The sequence below is a fragment of the Acipenser ruthenus genome, chromosome 6 (assembly GCF_902713425.1).
Source record: "Acipenser ruthenus chromosome 6, fAciRut3.2 maternal haplotype, whole genome shotgun sequence".
Lineage (NCBI taxonomy): Eukaryota > Metazoa > Chordata > Actinopteri > Acipenseriformes > Acipenseridae > Acipenser > Acipenser ruthenus.
Window position 1 is genome coordinate 17,831,050 of NC_081194.1, and position 23,359 is coordinate 17,854,408.

The 23,359-nt window shown below is 36.1% G+C and overlaps 1 protein-coding gene across 3 annotated transcripts in view; it reads right to left on the minus strand.

Moving 5' to 3' along the window:
• Positions 1-2,379: 2,379 nt before the first annotated feature.
• Positions 2,380-23,359, minus strand: part of LOC117411419 (TGF-beta-activated kinase 1 and MAP3K7-binding protein 2-like) — a 40,772-nt gene continuing 19,792 nt past the window's right edge. The window contains exons 2-7 of one of the 3 annotated variants that reach the window (XM_034018935.3): positions 19,500-19,691; positions 15,369-17,028; positions 10,442-10,602; positions 9,663-9,756; positions 7,271-7,351; positions 2,380-4,627 (exon numbers count right to left, since the gene is read on the minus strand). In XM_034018935.3, coding sequence (XP_033874826.1) covers positions 4,482-4,627; positions 7,271-7,351; positions 9,663-9,756; positions 10,442-10,602; positions 15,369-17,028; positions 19,500-19,601 — 2,244 coding nt within the window. In that variant the 5' untranslated portion in view covers positions 19,602-19,691 and the 3' untranslated portion in view covers positions 2,380-4,481. Of the gene's footprint in view, positions 4,631-7,270; positions 7,352-9,662; positions 9,757-10,441; positions 10,603-15,368; positions 17,029-19,499; positions 19,692-23,359 lie in introns of all 3 variants that reach the window. The other 2 variants (XM_034018934.3, XM_034018936.3) reach the window with 2 other exon arrangements.

The following is a 23,359-nucleotide window of genomic DNA, read 5'->3' on the forward strand; positions in this document are numbered from 1 at the left end:
TGATGTTCAGTTTCAACCCACAACAGCAGCACAGGTGTGGGTGGTTACTTTGAAAAGCCTTCTAAGTACAGGTCTGAGATATTTTGAATGCAATTCTAAGAATTTAGATCACTATTATTTTTGAAATACATAATAAAAGACTTGTAGTCAAAACATTTGTTGTGGAATGTATTACTTTATTTTAGTTTTTCTAGGTCTGCGGTTAAAGCTGCAGGAAAGAAATGTATAAACACAAGAGCAGCTAAACGTATCATAGCTAGCATAGGACATTATTGAAATGATTTAGATTTCAGCATTATCAAAAATCGGATTTTGAAAAGGCGTTTCTGCTAGCAATGAAAAGTGGAGAACACTTATTTAAAAAAAGATAAAACAGAAATCAAACTAGTGTAAATCACAGTGGCATTATTTGTGTGATTTCAGAATATATGCATATACTAACTTTTTCTTCTCTGATTTGGAATAATTAACTTTATACAAGTTATGTGCTGAAGTCCTCCACAACAGCTATATGCTTAACATAACTCTATTGCCCTCTTGTGGACAATAAACATAACAACAACAAAAGCAACAAAAATGATTCTAGTATACTTGCGAGTCAAGTAGACGACAACGTTTCAGCTGGTACCGCACTAGGTGAAACGGATAAAACATTATTTGCTAAGATTGACCATTTTGACTGTGCTCAATCTGGAACTACGCTATAAATGTGATGCAAAAGAAAATCCCAATACATTTTTGTTCAGAATTTTAATGGGACAATTTCCCACCTTATATGCACCCCATCCATTGAGTACTCTGCAGCTAAAGTTAAATGGCAGATACCTGGAGGATTAAAGTTATAATTCCAGTTTAAGCAATCATCACTTCTACATTTCTACCACTATTTTAGGATAGATACAATGTCACAACCAAACAACAATTTAATTAAATTGTCAGATTTTTTTTTTTCCCCCGGTATTACCACCAACATAATTATATATAATTTAATAATTATACAACTAAATTCCAATTCAAAAGGAAAAAAATAAATAAAGCTATTATGTTCTAAGAAACACTTAAGTATAGGCGTAGTGCAAATAATTGCGGATGCAAAATTCAAATTGCACTGCACCCTATGTAAGCTCAAGAGCAATGCAAATTACTCAACACGAACAAATAATGATCTGCAATTATGATACAGAGGGTCTCAATGAGCGCATTGGTCTATTAAGTGGTCGCACTTGCAGAGTTAGAAGTACAAAGAGCAGTAGTCGCTGTATGACATTTGTAGAGCACGAAAATTCAAACCAAAAAAAAAGTGTGTCAGAGAAAGGGCAGCAAAGTCCTCTTGGCGCACAAACGTTTTCTGAGAAGGAGCGGAGAGTCCTTACCACTGAGGTCACTCAGCATGAAACGTAGTGGTTTATAAAAGCTTCAGCCAACATCAGTTATGCTAGTATCCTTAGGAAATGATATGTATTGGCCTGCCCTTTTTTAGCATGACATGCAGAAATTTGTCTAGCACTCTGGGAAAGGTGGATTGGGCTATCCCTCCAGACATTCCAACTGGTCTGAAAGGAACCAGAAGCTAAGTAGTGCAGAGAACACAGCACTTTCACATGTGTAGAGGTCTGCGGAGTGAGACGATAACGCTTTACCACCACATCCTCTGGCAACCCAAACAAAGTGACCCTGGGATTGAATATGCTGGGTCTTCATCTTGCTCTTCTCCGCCAAACGTGTTCCTGTCTCTCCTCAACAAGAGCCAAGTATCACAGCATCAGGAAGTGTACCACAGCAGCCAATGACATGTCTCTGCAGGTGTGTGCTTTTATACAGCTCTTAGTGACTAACTTCTACAGTGGTTTGCAGCTAGTAGAAGAGGTGTAAAGTTTTTGAGGTCAGTAATTGCCTAAGTGCCCAATGTTTGTGCCCGCTTAGTATCTAGATCCCGCCCAATTCCATGCTCTTTTCTTCATTTGAATGCATTTCAATATAATTAATGGATTAATGATAGCAAAGTGCAAATCTGATAGCGGCTGCAGAATGCCAGGTGAACACCTTTCTTTACAAACGCTGCATTTTTAGCAGACGGTAAAAATCAGACTTTACGGCTGCTAAACACAATTTATGGCAGCCTTATCGGAGTTTTGAACCCGCATTCACTTTGCGCATATCCTCACATCACCCCCTAAATGTTTGTTCCAAATATTAACAATATTTAAACTTAGTGTTTAGAAATTAAATAGAATCTAACACCCAAAATGAAGCCTTTAAATTGTGGCCTTGCAAAAGGGTGACAGGGATCAAAAAGCATGTGCTTACTGTGTTAATATATTTACCTTAATTTCCAATTCACAACCTTAATTATCATACACACAAAATAAAACAAGCAAATCCAGACGACTTTTTAATTATTTTTTACAAATAACTTATCTGTTACAAAGACAGTTTTCCCAGCTAAAATCAAAAAACCAACTTTAGATATCCAAATTAGGTTTTATTAATAAAACAGGAATAAACCAAATCTGTCAATCTTCACATAGAACTGCAGATGAAGCTGAAAACCAGATCACTCTTTAAAAATTAAAAAGGTCGGATGCAAGTGCTTCAGAGATACAGCTCTGGGATTTTACCAACAAATGTATTCCCATGATCTACAACTGAAGTCTTTTAGCAACAAAGGCTTCCTTGTATTTGCATAGATCATTTCTAGAATTTTATTCTACAAAAAAAAGAAAAGAAAAAAAACTGCTGTAGCATCTCAGTGTGTGACAAACTTTTTTTTTTTTTTAAACATGAAAATTCATTTAAAAAAGTAAACAAAAAGAGTTTTAGTAAAAGCTAAATTCAAATATGGTATTTTTGCACAAAATTCCCTATTTGACTTAAGAAAAAAACATATTTACTTACATTTCACAAATAACTTTCAATGATCCTTTTCATAATTTAAAGAATGAATTGCATTTAAAATCTTCTAATAGAACATTGTATGAAAGTAAACTGAAAGTATATATAACAAACGGTATGTGTGCTTCAAAACATCTGGTTAACATATAACCCCAAAGATTATTAAAAACTATTATATTATAGTCTTGTATTAACCATTTATTGCATATATTTTTTGTAATTCTCAAATCATGCTGAAAAGATAATTTTTATACTTTACAAATAAGAACATGTCAACAGCTCCACCTGTTACTGATCTATTTCCATTTATTGTATATAAAAACAAACAAAAAAAACCTTTAGTTTATTTATTTAAAGTTTGCCGATTCAAAACATGTCACACTACCGTTATTTTGTTAAACGTTTTTGTCACTTAAGTTGCAAAAGAAATTTAAAATTAGTTCCACATAACGGAACCAGACAGAAATAATTCTCAGTAGCGGCATGAGATTTACACCCTCTATTTGTTTGTCACCCGCTGTGAAGTTCAGTGAGTTTTTTTTTTTTTTTTTTTCAAAACTCATTAACCCTCTGAACTTTACCTCAACGTTGTTTCTTAGCTGCATCTGCAGATCTTACTTAGAACGTCAGCATTTACAGACGCAATGAACAGACTGAGCAGAGAACGCTGAAATTGTGCAGAGTTTCATATTGCTCTTATTTTTTTTAAATAAGTCTTCACTTCTCCCAAATATCAAGTAAAAGCTTAAAAGGGACATCGTGCTTACTTAAAAATGAAAAAAAAAAAATAGGTTAGTTATTAAGTCTATTATACTATACATATAGGAAATACAAGAAACTCATAGCATGAAGAAAAAAGTCACTTAAAGCAGGCTCTAAAACTATGCACAGTAAAAAAAAGTATTTTGGGGTATTTTTTCCCCCACTGTAGACAAAGCATGCAGTTTATTTTCAATGTGTGTTTTAGATTTGACTGTGGAGATTGTAGAGGCAATCAGAGAAGGTGGTACAAGGCAGGTAAAGGTACCAGTGATATCAGAAACTCTTCCCGTTCTTAATGAAAGTGACCAACTAGATTGTTAAAGTAATTCCTTTATGTTTTCTCCCTTCAATTGTAGTGTTACAGTGGAGTGTTTCCACTAGGAAGCGCTTATGGCCTTGTCCCCAAAACTACAGGAAAAAAGGGCAAAATAGCTTTCAGCTCCATGCTTTGACACCAACAGGAGGCACTGGTAATACTGCATATGGTAGAGGCTGCTTGTGAAAGTGTTTTCACTTTTCTTTTTTTTTTTTTTTTATTTAAATATAAAGCCAGGCGATTTGCCAGTTTTTAACAAATTCCCCCAACTGCTCTCAACCCAAAGTTGTGGTATTATCAGCTCTAAGGGCTTAAGCACACAACCTGTAAACACTAATCAGGCGAGCCTTCAGTGGCCACATCTTCTGCTTTACCACAAGAACTTTAATGAAGCGCTCCAGAAAACCCTGTCCGTAACCTATTACCAACAGGATAAAAAATGCCCTCCTGCTCCTCTAGATGTCTGTTCTACAAAAGAAAAAGAAGAAAATGCTTAACGTAAACTGTTGGCTCAGAAATGCCTAGGAAACTCGCACTGTTCACAGCGGTTAAGGGCTGGGTGATTCAGGAAGGTACAGGCAGTACAATTCCACTGAGCCCCTTCATCCTCTTCTGTGTCTGGTACAGTCTTTGGTGTTTTTACAAGAGATCTCTGCTCTGCTGGAGGAAAAAAAAAAAAAGATCACATAAAAACACAGATAAATACATGTTAGTAACATTCTGCTGAAGGCAAGCAAAATCCAGGAAATGACTGTCTGCCAAATACTTTTGAAATTCAACACACACAAATAATAAACATGCACATAATTAAAAAAAATTGTGCACCACAAAACAGACTGCCTGATGACTATTGAGTAATGGATACCCTGAATGTAGCAATCTTCCCTGTTGACTAACAACTGATGATTATCTGAGATATGCTTGGTAAGAGGGATGTTATGGTGTGTTGCTCCGATGGTAAATACACAAGACTCCACGCTTCAAAACCACCACTGTCTTTACCAACTGTGGTTAACACATGTGGCAGTAAATTGAAGTATTTCAGCACTAGACAGGCTAAAAGAAAAAAGAAAAAACATGTTGTAAAGACAACATCTCCAGCCTTCCAAGCTACAGCTGCAAAGGCTTTCAAGTTCTACAATAAAACTGCAGCACCAGTATTAAACATTAGTTAAAACTGATTTTTTGCAGAACGAAAACCCATTACTATAATATTCTGATAAACTGATAAGCCACCTCAAGTGGGTATCATGGGTTAAATGCTTTTCAGACGGAGAGCTATAGGTTTGCCCAAACCATTTTACAAAGCAAGTTGAGCCATGTCTTACTTTCAGTGCAATTAACACAATTAGTTTTATTTGACAAAAGAGAGCAAATGGAATTGTTCAAAATGGTATGCAACAGGTAAAACAGGTTTCATGGAGGAGTGAATCTTTACCTACAGACAGCTACCATTAGGAAATGTGGAGAAAAAAAAAAAAAAAAACACAATAAAAACTTTGATACAGAGTCTATGAAAACTATGAAAAAATGTAGTCCACATAGGAATTATTTTCCCCAAGGAAAAAAATTAGCAGATTTTTTTTTTGCATTTTATAGATTTGAAAAAACTCAAACAATGTGCGCTCAAGTACTACTGGAAGTTTGTAATTCCAGGGAGTTACACAATTCTAGATGAGATTTGTAATGCAGCAATTACAAATAAATGCATTCTGCAATGTATATCTGTTACAAGTAAAAGAAAATAAATAAAATCTGACACACAAAAACATGAATTTATATTCAGATAAATAAATTAAATACTTTAATGAAGTGAACGAAAAGCCATGTCACCTCAGCTTGCTTCCTTAAGATATTGCATTTTAATAAGTGGCTTTGTCTTATGTATTTATTAATTACTTTAGGTTATTTAAAAGAAACACACAATAATACACATCTGTTATTATTTAGGAGCTAAAATAAATCTGTTTTGCATTTAATAAACCTAGTGGCAGGTAAGAAACTAGTTCCAAAATTGCCCCCCACAATGAAACAATGAAATGTATTCCTTTCCCAACACAAAATGAAATATAAAATGGATTTGGCACCTAGCTAATTTTAGCATCATAGTTTGTTTGCTGTATTTTCAGAAACCACTTACTACAAGAGTGACCTGGGTAGTGGAATTAAAAAACAAAGACAAAATGTAAAAAAGGGGCCAATGAGATGGTTACCAAGCAACAACATATGCTATATTGCTATGTTTCCGTTTGACAGGGCCAGCTGCATGACATCACGTGCAGCTCCAGCTAGCTGGCTACACAGATCTTGCAGCCGATCCAGCAGTTTTTTAAAGTAGCTGCAAGAGCTGGGCTGTGGATTTATCTGCTGAACTCAATAAAAGTAACCTGCAACCCAAATACACTGGAGGTGAACACACCTGGGATTGCTATTTCTTACCTTTGCATCACATTAGTAATAAACATGTGGTCTTGTATTTAACTTAAGTTATAATGTATCTTATAAAACACTTTTTGTGGGATGGACATTAAATGTTAGTCCCTTAGGTATTTTACACGTGTAAAAAAAAAAGTTAAACTATTTATTAGTGAAAAATATATAGCATAAACCATGTATTAAACCTACTAAATATCTGAAGGGGTATATGTTGCATAAACGATCCAGTTGCTAAAGTACTAATATACCTTTAGGAGTGGAATGGTCCATCCCTACTGTATTCTTCTCTTCATGTGTACATTACATTTAGAATTATATTTTTCAACTTCAGTGGAGGGAATTAGAAACTACTTTGCACAGTTTTCCCCTTTTTTTTAAAACCAAAAATGTATCAATTACTCCTCACATATCCCTGCGTTAGGCGACAAGAATTAAAGGAAATGCAGCAACTGGTTAACATAATATGCATTGTTCAAGAAGTCATAACCAAGGCTTTAAAATAAATTAATATGCAGTTAGTATATGGAGATTTCCGTACTTATTTCACATGGTCTACCACAGTGAGGTAATTTGGCCAGACCATAGTACCAGAAAAAATTATTCATATCTTACGCTAGTGTGGTGCCTGAAAAACCTGCATATGTCTAATGATAATGAAACAGACAATGCTGCAAATATCAACAAGAGGTACGAAATAGAATTCTAAAGGCTTGGTTATACCTCCTTAAACCCTTTCAGATCCTTTGACAAGAGCTGTCATTTTATTGTCTCTCCTACTGTGGCAATGACGAGATGTACCAAAACCTCTTACATAAAAACCAAGAATGCTACACTTTATAAACAACTCAGCAACAGATACAATACCTTTGGGCTTTGGTGGAACAGGACCTAGAAAGCCAATGTTGTCATAGAAATTATAAATAGCGCTGGGATTAAAGTGTGGTCCTGTAACAAAATAAAACAAACAGTGATTGTACTGCACAGCACATTATATGACAAAAACACAGGAATGCTGAATAAAAAAAAACTTCAGGCTTTTTAGGCTATATTTTCTCCAAATAATAGAAGTCTTCAATTCCCCCATGTCTCATCCATTGTTGACCATAAAATAGGATTTCTTTAGTTCTGCTATTCACCAAATAACTCAAAATGCAGAGCTATGGATGGACACCCTCCAGTAAATTTGTATTTGTTGGATGTGAGATTGGAGTACGTGGCAAATAAATAAATACAGAGCACACATCATCTTAAAGTGCTTTCTTACACTTTTCCACATGAGTCTGGTTTACATCTTCAAATAAAAACATCTCTACTCAAAAATAGAATACACATATGAAAGTACATGTGCTTGGTGGGAGCATTTTTTTTTTTTTTTTTTTTTTTTTTTTTAACCCAAGCAGAATTAATTTCTTTGGACTTGAATTTAGTAGTAGGAAACTTCTGGAACCATCAAATGAAAATAATGCCAAACCTTTTATTTATAATAAAATACATTGTATAAGGAATGATTTGACCACAGTTTGACTAGTAATCATGGTTTTCCAGTGTTTTCTGTTTGAACATTTACAGTAGTATTTGGCCCTTGTTTAAAAAAAAATTGTTACTGTAGTTAAGTGCTAGTGAAAAAGTAGAATTTCATTGTAGTCTATTGCATAAAGTATACTTTACATTCCAGTTGACCTAAAGTAGTATTCTATATCTGCCGTTATGTATTCCCCAAAGTCATTTGACTAGTAGGCTATATGAAAAAAACCTGTGTGAAGTTCTTCCAGGCAGACCATAAATCCCTTGCTACCAACCAGCAACAGGATGCAATTCAGGAAATCACTGCTAGTTTATATTACAATAGCAGCACCTACAAGGAAAATGTACTTCTTTCCGTTACTAGGGGAATATAACTTTCTGCAGCTTAGCATACAACCAGAGCACAAATATTCCTATTGATTTTCACACACTATTAAACAAGTGCATATCACAATAGGCAATGTGATTACCCAAACTCAAGCTTCATTTTACTAAACCCTCTGTAATCCAAACCATCCACTGTCATGTTATATCTATATATCTCTATCTCTCTATCTATATACAAGGGGTGTGCAATTCATATCGCCCGTTGCCTGGGACAACAAGATTTGTGTGAGGGACAAGTTTTGTCATTATATTTTGCCCGTTGGACAAATAGTTTATTTATTTCTATGTTAGTTCTGTTGCTAAAAAAACACTCTGGGTATATCTCTAGAGCCACGCAAGTTTCTGAAAACTGAATTGCAGAAGTCCTACACACAAACATTTTAAAAAGTGTTTATGTCCCACCCCTATCACTTCTGATTGGCTAGCTGTGGAAAAAGCTGATCTTCTACTGGCTACAAAGAAACCCCAAAATTGCTGCCAAAGAGAGCCTCTGGCAAGGCACAGACTAATCTTTTAAACTGAAGGTATTATTTACATATTTTTGTAAATGAACAAATAAGTAATACTGCTTTCTTAATGCATGAACCTGACATTTAAATGCAGCAAAGTTAGAAGAAAAAAAACAAAACAAAAAAAAAACACCATTGTCTTTGCAGAATTTGATGGAGCCAACTGTAAATTGCGTGTTTTGGTAGAAAAACAGTAGATGAAACTTGACAGGTTATACACAAGTCCTTTAAAAATCTGGGGTTCTGCAGTTACAAAACTGAAAGAACGTCAAGAAAAAACAGAATTCCACAAAACAGCAGTAATAGTTGGCAATGATTTCATATATGTGATGCAACAAACTAAAACACCTGTACATCAGGAATTGAATTCAACTTTGAGAAAGCAAAAAAAATAAAAAATAAAATACACACTCAGAAGCTATTTTTATATTTGAATAACTCCAGAAATATTGCTATTATAGTTACTTAAATGTACTAACAAATGTGTTACAAACTGCACTGAAAGGAACATTTCCTTAAAGTATGTTATACATTTATTGAGGCGAGGTCACAGGGAACCTTTTGTGTATTGAAGAATTTAGTGAACCTGTCAAGCTACAACTAGATCCGCCCCTGTTAATCATCAATTGATTGATTGTGTCCACTGTTAATTACAACCAAAAATCCTACAAATTATATTCAATTTTTTTGTGTGTGTATTGTGTGATGGGGAGGGGGCAAGTAGATTTTGTCCCTTGTACAAGAAGTTTTTCTTAAAAATGGCACATGCATCTATCTATATAAAAAAATGCTAAAACATTTATGCATTTTCTGAAACACAAAAAACACCACCATACCTTTTGTTTGAAGGAGATCAATTTCTTTGGTTAAGCAGTCAATGTCTATCTGCAGTTTTCTGTTTCTGCATCTTAACTGTTGCATTTCCTCAAGCTTTAAAAAAGGTGGGGAAAAAAAGTTACATCATACATTTTGCAGGCTACACAATGCACATGACTGACTGTGACTGAGCATTAGCTGCTGGATGCCAGGAACCTTACACGACTATATTTGACAAGTTATTTTTTCATATTTGTTTTTAGCAGTATTTCTCCCATAGTATAGACCATAAATAAATACAATAACGTCTTAAATATGGCAAACACAGTAGTTTAAATGTGCCATATTTTTTAAATAGAAGTTTATAACTTACACCCCACACTATAGTTGTGAAAACATCACAGTAATCAGGAGAACACTATGACCTGCAGTACATCCACTGTATGTGCGTTTAAAAATGTAAGACCGACACACATACTTCCATAAAGGCATGCTCCACCATATACCCCACATATTCTTATTCTCTCAACTTGTCATAATAGCTTATTTCAGAGGTATTCTTACTCTATTTTGACATACCAGTTTATTGTTGTATTTTTATATTTTATTGACTATGGACAATTTAGGCAGCTCTTTGTATCAGTGCTCGCACTGTTGAAATGTACTGTATCTGTGCTTGCCCTGGCAGGCACAAAGTGAATAAACTAAATTAAACTATAGATTGTTTTTCATGCACTTTGTTTAGCGCTGAACATTGTCTCCAAACATGTCTAGTTTAACGAAGGGGGAACCAACTTACTGAAGGTATTTGGGCGACGGAGTTGGATCTTTGTAGACGTCTTCGAGTAAGGTCAGTCTCCATTTCATTCACCTCGGCTTTTAGTTTTTCCAGCTTTTTCTTCTTCATCTCAAGTTCATGCCAGAGCCGCTCCATCCTGGCCTTCTGGTGTATCATTAAAGCTGCAAGGGAGTTTAGTGACACAAATATAATAACTTGCGTTCAATGATGTGCACCAGTTAAATATTTTACCATGCAAATTGATCACATAAAAAAATATTAAAACAAAAAATAGTGAATTATTTGCTTTTTTCCAGAAAAGACTGCAAAACATGGTTTATGAAATATTAGCAAATGAAATAGTGCTAGCCGATTTACTAGAACATTAGACTGTTATCGTGGCTTTAAAGTGGGTCTGGTTCTACCCAAGTTAGATTACATTAGTCTAAAATAAACTTACACTAAAGATTTAAAACACTTCTGCCAAAAAATTGGTTTAAAACAGTAAGTCAAATGTAGGGAAGCAGGTTTTTCCATGCATTGATATGTAACACTTAAAACAAATGAACAGGACATCTCTGTTAAACTAGTGGGGAAAAGAACAAAAACACAACGTTAAATTAGGCGACTGCAAATATGTAATGCAAGTTAAAAGTATGATCGGGGATGAACAATTCACGTAATTTATCAGCCCTGTTTGAAATAAAATTAAGGGGACCAGAATTAGGGTCAGGCAAGATATGAAGGTAAAAACAAACACTGTTCTGTAATGAACCGCTTTTTGAGTTTAATTATGAAACAGAATCAGCCCCATTTGTGTAAAGGGACCGGATTAAAAATAAAAACTTCAAGCCCTACTTGTATGTGTCTGCATTTACCTTTTCCAAAATACTTGTTTTATTTCTTTTTCGCAATATGAACCTCTATTAATATGGAGAATAACACATTATTTTAAAATAAAATACAGTGCGCGGTGGGATACTATCGTATTAATTTCCACTGTTCATTGCGCTGCTAAGAACTGTAATCAAAGTATTTTAAAATAACTCCAATCATGTGAAAGTGTAGGGATTGTAAGAATTGTATTATTATTATTATTGTTAATAACTGGTTGTGAAAAAATCATACATTAAATGAAAAGGAGGGAATCTCATCTTGCAATTAACACATTTGTTTTTCAAGCGCTTCTTTGTTTTAAGTGATACTTCACAGCTTAAATAATTAAACTGGACATTGAGATTTTTAAATTTTATTTTAGAGTGACCGATTATTATTATTTTTTTTTTCCCGCCAATTTGAAATATCAAATTATGTTTCTTTCTTCTTACTGCAGCGAGTCCCCACACAGCACAAACGTTCTGAGGGCATGCGAGCGTCCTCTGATCTCACAAGCCTAAAGCCAGAATCGCTTTTACACTGAGCAATCCAGAGCAGAGGTCGGTGGGCTACCGCAGAGATTTTTTTTTAATGGAACTAGAGAGTTATTAATATTATTTGGTAGCTTTATCAAAATGCGACATATGAGATTCTATACAAACAAAATAATATATAATGACTTTAGAGGATGACGTGCCTCCAATTTTTTTTTTTTAAATATATCATGGTGTGCTGCAGTAGAAAAAAATGCTGGGAACCACTGATCTGTAGTGGAAAAGATGTTCTGAACACCTTTTAATTTTGTTTATGAATTAATTTTGTTTAAATAAATGGAGAATGTGTGTTATTTTAGGTATTCGCTAAATGTCAAATTTCTTTTTTTAATGTGTGCCTTTTCTAACAAAGTATAGGAGGCCGTGTGTTCCGGTGGTTAAAGAAAAGGGCTTGTAACCAGTAGGTGCCAGGTTCAAATCCCAGCTCACTCACTGTGTGACCATGAGCAAGTCACTTAACCTCCTTCTGCTCCGTCTTTTGAGCGAGCCGTTGTTATAAGTGACTCTGCAGCTGATGCATAGTTCACACACCCTAGTCTCTAAGTCACCTTGGATAAAGGTGTCTGCTAAATAAACAAACAACAACAACAACAACAACAACAACATGTGTGGATGCATTAAGCCAGACTAAACATGAAAACGGTACTTCAGTATGGACGCTGGATCAAATCACCCAACTATGTAAAAGTCTCTAATTTTTGCAAGGCAGACTCAAATAAAAAGGTTGTTATACATGCTAAAAGTTAGTATTACATATTCAATGGGCTATTTAAAAAAACAGAAAGAACAAAGATATGACAGTTGCCAGTAGTGGTTGTAGCTCGTAGTTCCCACTCCCCACCCAATCCTTATTTCCATCTGCCCAGCATTATTTGAGGTCAGCAGTTCTGGAAAGTTGGAGAATAAAGAGATTCAACAGTGCTCCACAAATGGGTGTGGAAACAATAACCAGTAGTGCAGAAATCAGAAGTTAAAGAGATTAGGGATTCATCTGGAATCATTCAAATTCTTGGATCGCCACAATTTTTCATCCTACCATGCAAACACTATAAGGGTCTGAACAAAATTAAAAAAATAAAAGATGCTTATCGAGTCAGTAGTTCTCCCCTCAACAATATATAATTGGCATGGGCACGTATAATCGTTTATTCAAATAAATCAATTAAAAAATAGTAAATGTTTTAGAAAATTAAATAACACTTAATGTTTTTTGTATTGCAACAAATTGTCTGAACAGACCCATTCACCATACTAAGCCTGCTGCTGCAGCCCAGCGTATTAACTATATTTAATTAATACAAGAGGTTACAAACTAGAGAAGCATTTTACAAGAGACACCATACATGCGGTATTGTCTGCGGTCATGTAATTATTTATACTTACTGTAAACCGCTGTGGTTAATATCAATAAGCAAGCCAATACCAAATAGAACATGAATGAGACTGCAGCCAATAAACCAAAAAAAAAAAAAAAAAAAAAAAATCCAGTCCGATTTGAAAATTATATTATATATTATATATATAAATAATAAATAAAAAGGAAAGGGACTTTTTTAATCAAAGAACACGTTTTTGTACAGTAGTTAATGCATGCCATATAAGTTAGCGCTAAAGTATGTACAATATGTATTGAAATTATTCATGGCTTCAAGGTAATGTTGCATTTTACTCAACCAAAACACATTTCTCATATAGTGTCTAAAGTGGAGAGTAAATTACTCAATGAACCAAAACCTTATCTGGAGCGCTGGGGACAATAACCACCTATGATAGAAGCATGTATCCACCTATCTGCAGAGAAGCCCAGCCATAAACCTCAGGCTCTGTTGACTGCAAGACAGAGTATGCCTTGCACAAGCAGCAGAAGTACCAGTAAATCACAATGAACAATTCTAGCTTGCTCCATCAAATGCACTCCACAAAGGAGCAAATAACAAGATACATTGACTATCAACACTGTTGAAGTACTGGGTTAAACAAAACATGTTTCGTAGTTTTAAATTAACTTTTAGTTAATGACATTCCATGATTTAGCATCTACTCTGTATAATGCTGGGACGAACACAGGACTTTCATGTTCAGATATTCACTCAATTTAAATATTCGTTTGGATATTTGTTTTCAAAAAGGAATAAAAAGCCATTATATTGCTTAGAACGCAGGCAAAGATAGCATAGCAGCAGGGATAGATAGATAGACAGACAGAGTCTCATATCACACACAGCTTTTTCATTTGCCATTTTTTAAAACTGTCACGCAACTGTCTGGTACAAGTACAAGGTATTTTTGTAATTTCTAGCGAATACAAAACATCAGATTTTTGTATCCGAATACATGTCAAAAAATATTCGTTTGAATATTCGGATATTTGTCCCAGCACTAACTCTGTACTACATTTAGAAGGCTTCATGCAGCATAACGTATACCACGACTGGGAGGTATGTACCATATTTATTATGCTATGTTACCTAAGGTAAACATTTATTTAAATTGTAAAAACAGTTAGTTCTTTATTTTACATGCACTCGTAGTAAAATGGTAGCAATGTAAATACAGGTTTTGAAAGAAAATTAGATAACCCTATTAATATATGAGAATTTTCTAATGTTGAATTCAGATAAAACAGGTTATGCTAGTGGGCTCACAGAAATTTGGGATAAAATGAGCTCAACCCTTGCAGTCTCTCATCAAAACTTAAACTAGAAATTAAGTTTGGGGGGCATCTTTGATTCTGATCTATCATTTCAGACTCATATTAGGGAAGTTACTAAAAGTATATTTTTACCATTTGAAAAATAGACAAACTTAGGCCAATTATTTCCGTACATGCCGAGAGACTAATGCATGCCTTTGTTTCATATAGAATGGATTATTGTTATGCACTTTTTCTGGTATGCCAAAACTTGTGGTAACCCGCTTGCAGCTTGTTCAGAATACCGTCGCTAGAATTCTGACTAAAACCAGGAAAAAGGAACATATTATCCCTGTTTTGGCCTCTTTACACTGGCTCCCTGTGCAGTATAGAATTGATTTTAAGACTTTGCCGTTAACTTACAAGGCCCTGAATGCAGCACCTAGTTATTTGCAGGAGTTACTGACCCCGTATCTTCCAAAACGCACTCCGAGATGACAGGATGCGGGGCTGCTGGTTATACCTAGGGTCAACAAAAGCAACACGGGAGGTAGGGCTTTTTCTTGTAGAGCTCCTAAATTATGGAATGCTCTGCCTTCGTTTGTCAGGGAAGCTGGGACCGTTAGTTTAAGTCAAGACTAAAAATGCACTTTCATAAAATGGCTTTCTTATCTTAGTGGGTTTTAATGCAACTTTATAATTACTGCTTTTGTATTATTATGTGTATACGGTTATTTACATGGTCTGGTTGTGGCAGTTGTATGTGTGACATGCTTTCCGAATGTATTGTGGTGTGTTCTTTGTTTCTGCTACTGTACAGCGCTTTGCGATACTTTTGTATAAAAAGTGCTATATAAATGCAATAAAACAACTCAATAAATAATACCTTGCGTGTAGGCTGCATCGTCTGCTCCCATGCTGAGTTTTCTGGCCTCGCTAGGTCTTTCCCTCTGCACTAACAATGGGTCCGAAAGATGATGGGCCTCGGGTTCAGCAAAGTGATCAGATGGAACGCTGAGCAAATTGGTGGCTTCGAAGGTGGGGGACACCACCCCAGGGGAGACGGCCGGAGGCTTGTTGGGAGAGACTGTGATTTTAAAAGTGTACTTGGTGTTGGGCTGAGTTACCACCACCCTGGGCGAGGTGGCGGTGCCACAACTGCCCATGGAAGCCCGGGATTTGGGCGGGTGGTGGTGGATGTAGGCGGGGCCCATGCTCACCTGCCCTGCCATGTTCCGACAGGCAGCTGTCCCTGGCATTTGTGGATTGGAAGAGATGTAGAGTGTGGGCGGGTTCCGGAGACTAGGGTCATCACCCGTGGGGTTTGCGTTGGCTGAAATGTAAAACTTGGGGTGGGTGCGGGAGCCAGAGGAAGCCATTGAGGCCTCCTCAGCAGCAGCAGCAGCAGCAGCAGCAGAGGAAGTGGGCGGGCTGGCAGCTATGTAAACGGTGGGTTGGCTGCGGCTCAGTGACTGACTGCTGATGGATAAGGGTGTTGTGGAACAGGTGGCAGCAGAGGAGGAAGGGACAGCAGTGGAGGAGGATGAACGAGGTCCGCCGCAGCCTGATCCTACTCCTCCAGGGCGCAGCACTGCAGTGGTGGTGTTGGAGTTACTCCGCTGGGGTGATTCAAGTTTGATTTCAATCTGGTTCTTGCGTGGCCCTGTGGAGATGTTCTGAATGTTGTATTGGCTGAAAGAGGAAGATGAAGAAGGCTGGCTGCCGGGAGCAGCCTGGATGAAAGGAGGCGCTTGAGCAGTAGTGGGTGAGCTGATGGGCATGTAGACGTGAGACGTCTGGTGGCCCTGTGGCTGGTGCGTTGAGGTATGTGTAGAGCTGTACTGGGATGGGTGAGTACAGGGGCCAGGCAACTGGGAAGGATGGGTGATCTGATAGATCTGCTGCTGCTGTTGTGAGCTGGGACCAAATTGTGACCAACCCACTTGCTGCTGCTGAGAAGTTTGCCGGGTTGTACCAGATTGAGTGACATAAGGCCTAATATAGATAGAGTTACCCTGGGGACTGTTTAGAGCCGGCGGGGGCCCACCGTGTATGTGCAAAGAGGTGGGGGTGTTTCGGCCAGTCTGAATATTGGGGGCCAGTGTGACTGTGATAGGGTTAAATCTAGGGGCCTGTTGAGAGCTTGCAGAGTTTCCTTTGCCACCCAACTGGTAAAGTCCAAGGTGCTGCGGAGGATGTGGGTTTCGCGTTGTGTCCATAACTCCAAAGACGTTTAAGTGGGAAGGCCCTTGCACCGGAGCTGACTGGGGTTCTTGCTGAAAAAATTCGGTGTTTGGCTGTTCGGCCTGGAGGGGCCCGTCACTGAGGCTGTGGGCCAGAGTCCTGCTCCCATTCATTCTAACTCCTTCCCAGCCGGATGGGTGATACACATTCTGCGACTGCAAGCCAAGGTTCAGCTGGGTCATGTGATTTCGAAGTCCGGAAATGCTGGAATCGTCAGGGAAGTTTAGATCTCCTTCTCCATAAAGATACTTGGTGCTCTCATGAGACAGGAATTGACAACAGGCATCCAAATTGTTATTATTCTAGACAGAAGAAAGAGAGAGAGGAAGAAAATTAAATAAAATCACTTTATTATTTAATTTGCATCTTACCACTGACAAATAACCAACTCAATATGGGGGCAGAGAAAAAAAGAGATATACATTAGATTTGATTTACTGTGTCAGTTGATATTTTCCAACAGCAGTGGTTTGTTACTTTTTAGTGTAATTGTAATTAGAATAGTGCTTACTACAGCATAATTGTAACCAATTACACAAAATAGCAGTTTTAATTGTAATTGCAAATTTCGGGATCTAGATTTCGGGGGGAAGGGGGTTAAATCAATCTGATCAGTATTTGTCAGCTTTAAAAACAATCAAAACACTAATTTGAAATGAGGAGATTCCTTTGACAGGGTTTTTTTTTTGTTTGTTTTGTTTTTTTAAATCAATACCAAGTAACACTAATGCTTAAAACAAAGTCTATTATGACACTTTACAGTAGCAATGCAAAAAAGAAAAAAAACCAAAAACACGAAAATAAAAAATAACGATCAACGCCGTCATTATCATTTACTTTAACTTCTGCTCAGTATTGAAATACAGATTACAGCATCAATACACTGTTCATTTTCATTCTGTAGTTATCTAAATGTAGAATTGCAGGTTTTAGAAATTAAATTAAATCGATCATGTTGAAGTCATAAACAAGAGAGAATTCACTGTTTCTGGGGATACAGAGAGTACTACTGTATAGATTAGGAACTGTTACTGTAACAAAATATTTACTGCACAAAAAACTCCGGGCAAAGTTCTGTTCCATCCAGGTACTGCATAATTAAAAGTGCTTATTTGACGGAGGTCTACAGAACAATATGCAGGCCAAACAAACACACTTCTAAAACCAGAGAAACAGTCCAAGCCAGGAATCCAAACAGTAAAACACGTAAATAGCCCAAGAAAAAACAAAAGCCTTTACATTAAGTCTAAACTTAACAGGCATCACACAGAAACACATCTAAGTGAGCAATGCTACCCACTGTTTGTATGCTTGCCGTTTTTCAATTCTTTTCATTCAGTTCATTGCCTTTCTGTATCAGATGCCAGTAGTAAATAATAAAATAGGCCTGCATATATGTGATCTAGTCAAGCTTTTACATATTTAACAAAGCTAGATCGAGAGAATGTATTCAGTACAGTTAACATGTTGTGTTTGTATTTTCTCTTAGGCTATGTGTCTGAAATAAGTATGCGATGCACATTATTATTTACCCACTTAGTATATTTATGTACGAAAATATTTCCAAATAAAAACATTTAATGTACAGTAAGCTTGTCTTTTTATTACTGTATTTCTACTAGTGCACTAGTTTATGGTAACGATGCTATTTCATGTTTGAAATGTTAAAAAGTGCAATAAGAATAAAGCAATATCATTTGTAAAACAGATTAGGAGCTTGAAAATGTGTATTTACAAATGTATGCCTTTATAAAATGCAAGTTTTAGTGTAGCATGACCTCTGAATACTACTATTTAGTAAATCCACCCGTCGGTGCATGTATATACATTTAAGTTCAGTAAACATACCACATGCTATTTGATTTCAGTGTTTTGCTAAATTCACTTATGGCAGAATGTACAGTATAACCTATAAAAATACATAAACTAAGTAAAACATGTATGCACGATGTGCTCAGTTTAAAGCTTTTTTAAAAAAAGCATATAATTACAATTTCAAGTGATGGTTTACAATTTTATACAAAGTCATTTTTATGATTTTTTTTTATATTATATATTATATATATATATATATATATATATATATATATATATATATATATATATATATATATATATATATATATATATATATATATATTACACACACACACACATTTCTTGCTTGTGAAGGCACGTTTGTGCAGAAACCGGTACATCGCTATGTCTTTAGAAAAAATGCAATAAAGAAATTATTTAATATTAATACTTTGTGTGCGCCATAAATCTGTTCTTGGACCTAATTGATTAATTTGGTAAATTCGTATTGTGCTACAGGTGTTCAACAAAAGCATTCAGAAAGTTTATATCATTATCTTCAATTAGGTGCTGCAAAAGCAGAATAAACAAAACATACAATTTCTTGCATGTGCAAAGAAGAGATTTGTGGCACACACAAAGTACTAATATTAAATAATTCCTTTATTGCATTTTTTCTAAAAAGACGGTTTCGGCACAAATGTAACTTCACAAGCAAGAAATTAGATTACACACACACACACACACCATTACCCCAACCCACCAAAAAAAATATCTCTATCTATCTCTCTATCTCTCCATCTATCTCTATCTATATATCAGTTAGTGCATCCCTATTCTGCACGCTTGCAACTGAAAGCAACAGTTCAGTACAGCTTTTTAAACTGCAGTAACGTATGGGTGGCTAGCTACTAGGGTTAACCTATTCCAAGCACTGGCAAGAACAATCTTGATGAGTGGGACACTGCACACTCACCTGCAGTATACACTGGGATACAACACCCTCAGGTACCTCAGGAAACTTCTGGCACAGGTCATGTAACACCTGGGTATCAATCTGCTGACTTCCCTGGGCCATTCGTGTTTTGCCTGGTCAAGAGCTGTTTGCTCGGTTATGCAGTTTTAGGCCTCAGTGGCGGCAGCACTCTTCCCTCCTCTCAAGCATCTTCTGTGAAACAAAATTAGTAAAGCATAAAGGTTTATATTGTGCAACTACTGCAACAAATGATCATGGTCCGATGCTTTATGGACTCAAACACTGTTGAGAGCCTTTCAACAAAAGGAGATTACGACAATAAATGCAACAGTATAGTTCTCATGGCTACTGAACTAATCAACAAATGCTTACTCAGCGGGTAAATTAAACTAATTGCAGTTACTTACTAAATGCAACTTGACTACAATTCATTGCAGAAAAAACAAATCCCTGAACCTTACTACTCCATGCAAACTCTGATCTACAGTATGCTGCTACTGTACTTTGAAACCCTGCCCCACCAATAGTACCCTAGGGGGGAAAATAGCACACACAAACACACACAATACTGGAACTTAAAATGAAGGTTGTACAAAATGGGCAAGATATCCCTTACTCTTGTAAACCTTGAACTGCATGAGGTCTCATTCAAGCTCTGCGCTCTTGTACATACTGTAGTAACAACCTTATTTTATTTCAATCTAGCTAAAGGAAACAGCAGCTGTTAAAGAGGAAGAACAGGCTTTATATCAAGTCTTAACTCAACATGCCATTCTAATCTTGGAGTAGCAGATAAAGCCAGTATAAATCTCCCTGTGGAGTGAAAGAAATTCACTTTTGAAATCAGCTGCAGTTAAATCGTTGTACTACAGACAGTAAACAACGTATTCAGTCTCAACTGTCATGAATCTTATTCTTGATTTTTATACTGCAGTAAATCCAAGTCTGCTTTGCTTAACCTCAAAACTAAATAAATGAATGAAAACTTAAACCCAAGCTGATAGTGAAAGACCCATTTTCACACATGACAACAGTTACCCTACTTATTATAACCTCCTCTATTTTAGAACTTCCTTCATAGCAGGATTAAAATAGAAAGTAAATTCTGTCCAAGTTTACATTCTAGATTCACACTGCCACTTCAAATATAACTGAAGTTTTAATTAGACACCTGTTCATGAAAAAAATGAGCAAAGCTTTTTAATAACATTATTTACTGGTACTGTAGATGAAAGCATAAAAAGAAAGTATTCAAAAAGATTTTTCTGCTATTGCAATATTTAACAAATGATTTGTCACTAGATGTTTAAAGTGAAAAGTCTATACAGTAATTGGGCTTTGAGCAGTTTGTTCGCCATCAAAATCATCAGATTAAATAGAATGATCTATTATGGACATCTGACAATGCGACAATAGAGAACACTTCAAGTAGGACTGTGGGCATGCAGTTTTGCTCAGGTGGTCAAAAAAAAAATAAATAAATAAATAAAATAAACTATATGGGCAGACAAGGTACAGTTCAGCCTAGCAACAGTATACTGGAGCATAGGGTATGCAGTAGTATGTAGAGCATTGCCAATACTGGCACAATGTTATATTTACAGAAGTGATCAAGATATGTTAAAATTAAACAACTTATTTAAATGGCTGCGAAAAACATCAGTTTATGGAGTAAAATAAACTCTAAAGGAAACTGATAAATGCTTTAAGGCGAGTAATACACTAGAGTCCATTGGGATTTAGCAGTTGGTTCCAAGAATTTAACAACAATGCTGGGTTGTAAATAAATTAATGCTGGGACAAATATCCAAACAGATATTTTTTGACATGTTTTCGGATAGAAAAATCAGATGTTTTGAGGATGCAACATCGACAATGGCTAATTGCAAAGCATATGACACAGTTTATTTAGATTTCCAGAAAACTTTTGACAAAGTCCCGCATAAAAGATTAATTCTCAAACTGAACACAGTAGGGATTCAAGGAATGCATGCACATGGATTAGGGAGTGGTTAACATGTAGAAAACTGATTAGAGGAGAAACCTCAAAATGGAGCGAGGTAACCAGTGGTGTACCACAGTATTAGATCCTCTGCTATTTCTAACCTACATTAATGATTTAGAAACTTGTTAAATTTGCAGACAACACAAAAATGTGGCAAACACTGTTGCTGCAGCAAAGGTCACAACTGGACAGACACATGGCAAATGACATTTAATATAAAAAAGTGTAAGGTACTGCACGCAGGCAATAAAAATGTGCATTATAAATATCATATGGGAGATACTGAAATTGAAGACGTAATCTATGAAAAAGACCTAGGAGTTTACGTTGACTCGGAAATGTCTTCATCTAGAAAATGTGGGGAAGCTATAAAAAAGCCAACAAGATGCTCGGATATATAGTGAAAAGTGTTGAATTTAAATCAAGGTAAGTAACGTTAAAACTTTTACAATGCATTAGTAAGACCTCATCTAGAGTATTGTGTTCAGTTCTGGTCACCTTGCTACAAAAAGGATATTGCTGCTCTAGAAAGAGTGCAAAGAAGAGCGACCAAAATTATTCCAGGTTTATTCCATGTCGTATGCAGTCAGGCTTAAAAGAATTCAATCTATTCAGGCTTGAACAAAGAAGACTACGCGACAATCTGACTCAAGCAGGTATTGTAAATTCTAAAAGGTATTGACAATGTCAACCCGAGGGACTTTTTTTACCTGAAAAAAGAAACAAGGACCAGGGGTCACAAATGGAGATTAGACAAAGGGCATTCAGAACAGAAAATAGGGAGGCCCTTTTTTACATAAAGAATTGTGAGAGTCTGGAACCAACTCCCCAGTAATATTGTTGAAGCTGACACCCTGGGATCCTTTAAGAAACTGCTTGATGAGATTCTGGGATCAATAAGCTACTGACAACCAAACGAGCAAGATGGGCCGAATGGCTTCCTCTCGTTTGTAAACTTTGTTATGTTCTTATTTAACTTGAACTGCTATTTGGTATCCTTTGCTTTGTAATCAATTCACTGGGGTAAAGTAAGTCCTACAGAACTTATTCTTTACTCCTGGGATATTTTTCTATTTTAAAACGTGTTACATATTGGAAGGTCTTGCTGTAAAGGCACACACACAGGGGCCAAGGCCACGCCCCCTGTCCTTACTGCTATGTTATCTCTGCTTGCGTTCAGAGCAATATAATGGCTTTTACTACTTTTTGAAAAACAAACGAATTTCCGAACAAATACTTAAGTGAATGTCCAAACATGAAAATCCTGTGTTCGTCCCAGCACTAAAATAAATTTAAAACTATAAAGATTTTTTGGAAGATGATAATACTGGTAATATTATTATTAACAACAACAACAACAAACAACAAATGAGACAGATGCAGTAATTGCATCAAATATGCGATTAAAAACAATATTAACTGAAATTATTTTTTTGTCGTCAACAATTTAAATCCCCAGCGTATGTATGTTTCCACACATTGGGGTATGCAGACTTGACGACATCTATCTCTCTCCCCTTCTCTCTCTCAAACACACTGTATATGGAGGCATTTCTCCATTCCAATCAAGTTTTATTTTGTAGTGGAATTGCAAGTATAATTGCACACAGAACATAAGGGAAAACTAAACAACTTTATTTCACGCTGTTTTACAAAGAGAAACGATCGACTGTTATATTACATCTAAATGCTCTTGGCTTAAACACACACTCATAAAACAAATAACTGGGAAGAAAAGTGTGCAAAAAACAACAAAGACCTTAAAAACTATATTGCTGTAATTTTGAAAAATACAAATACATATCTAACTATCTGTCTATCTATATATAAACACCAAGAAGCCACATTTTTCTAA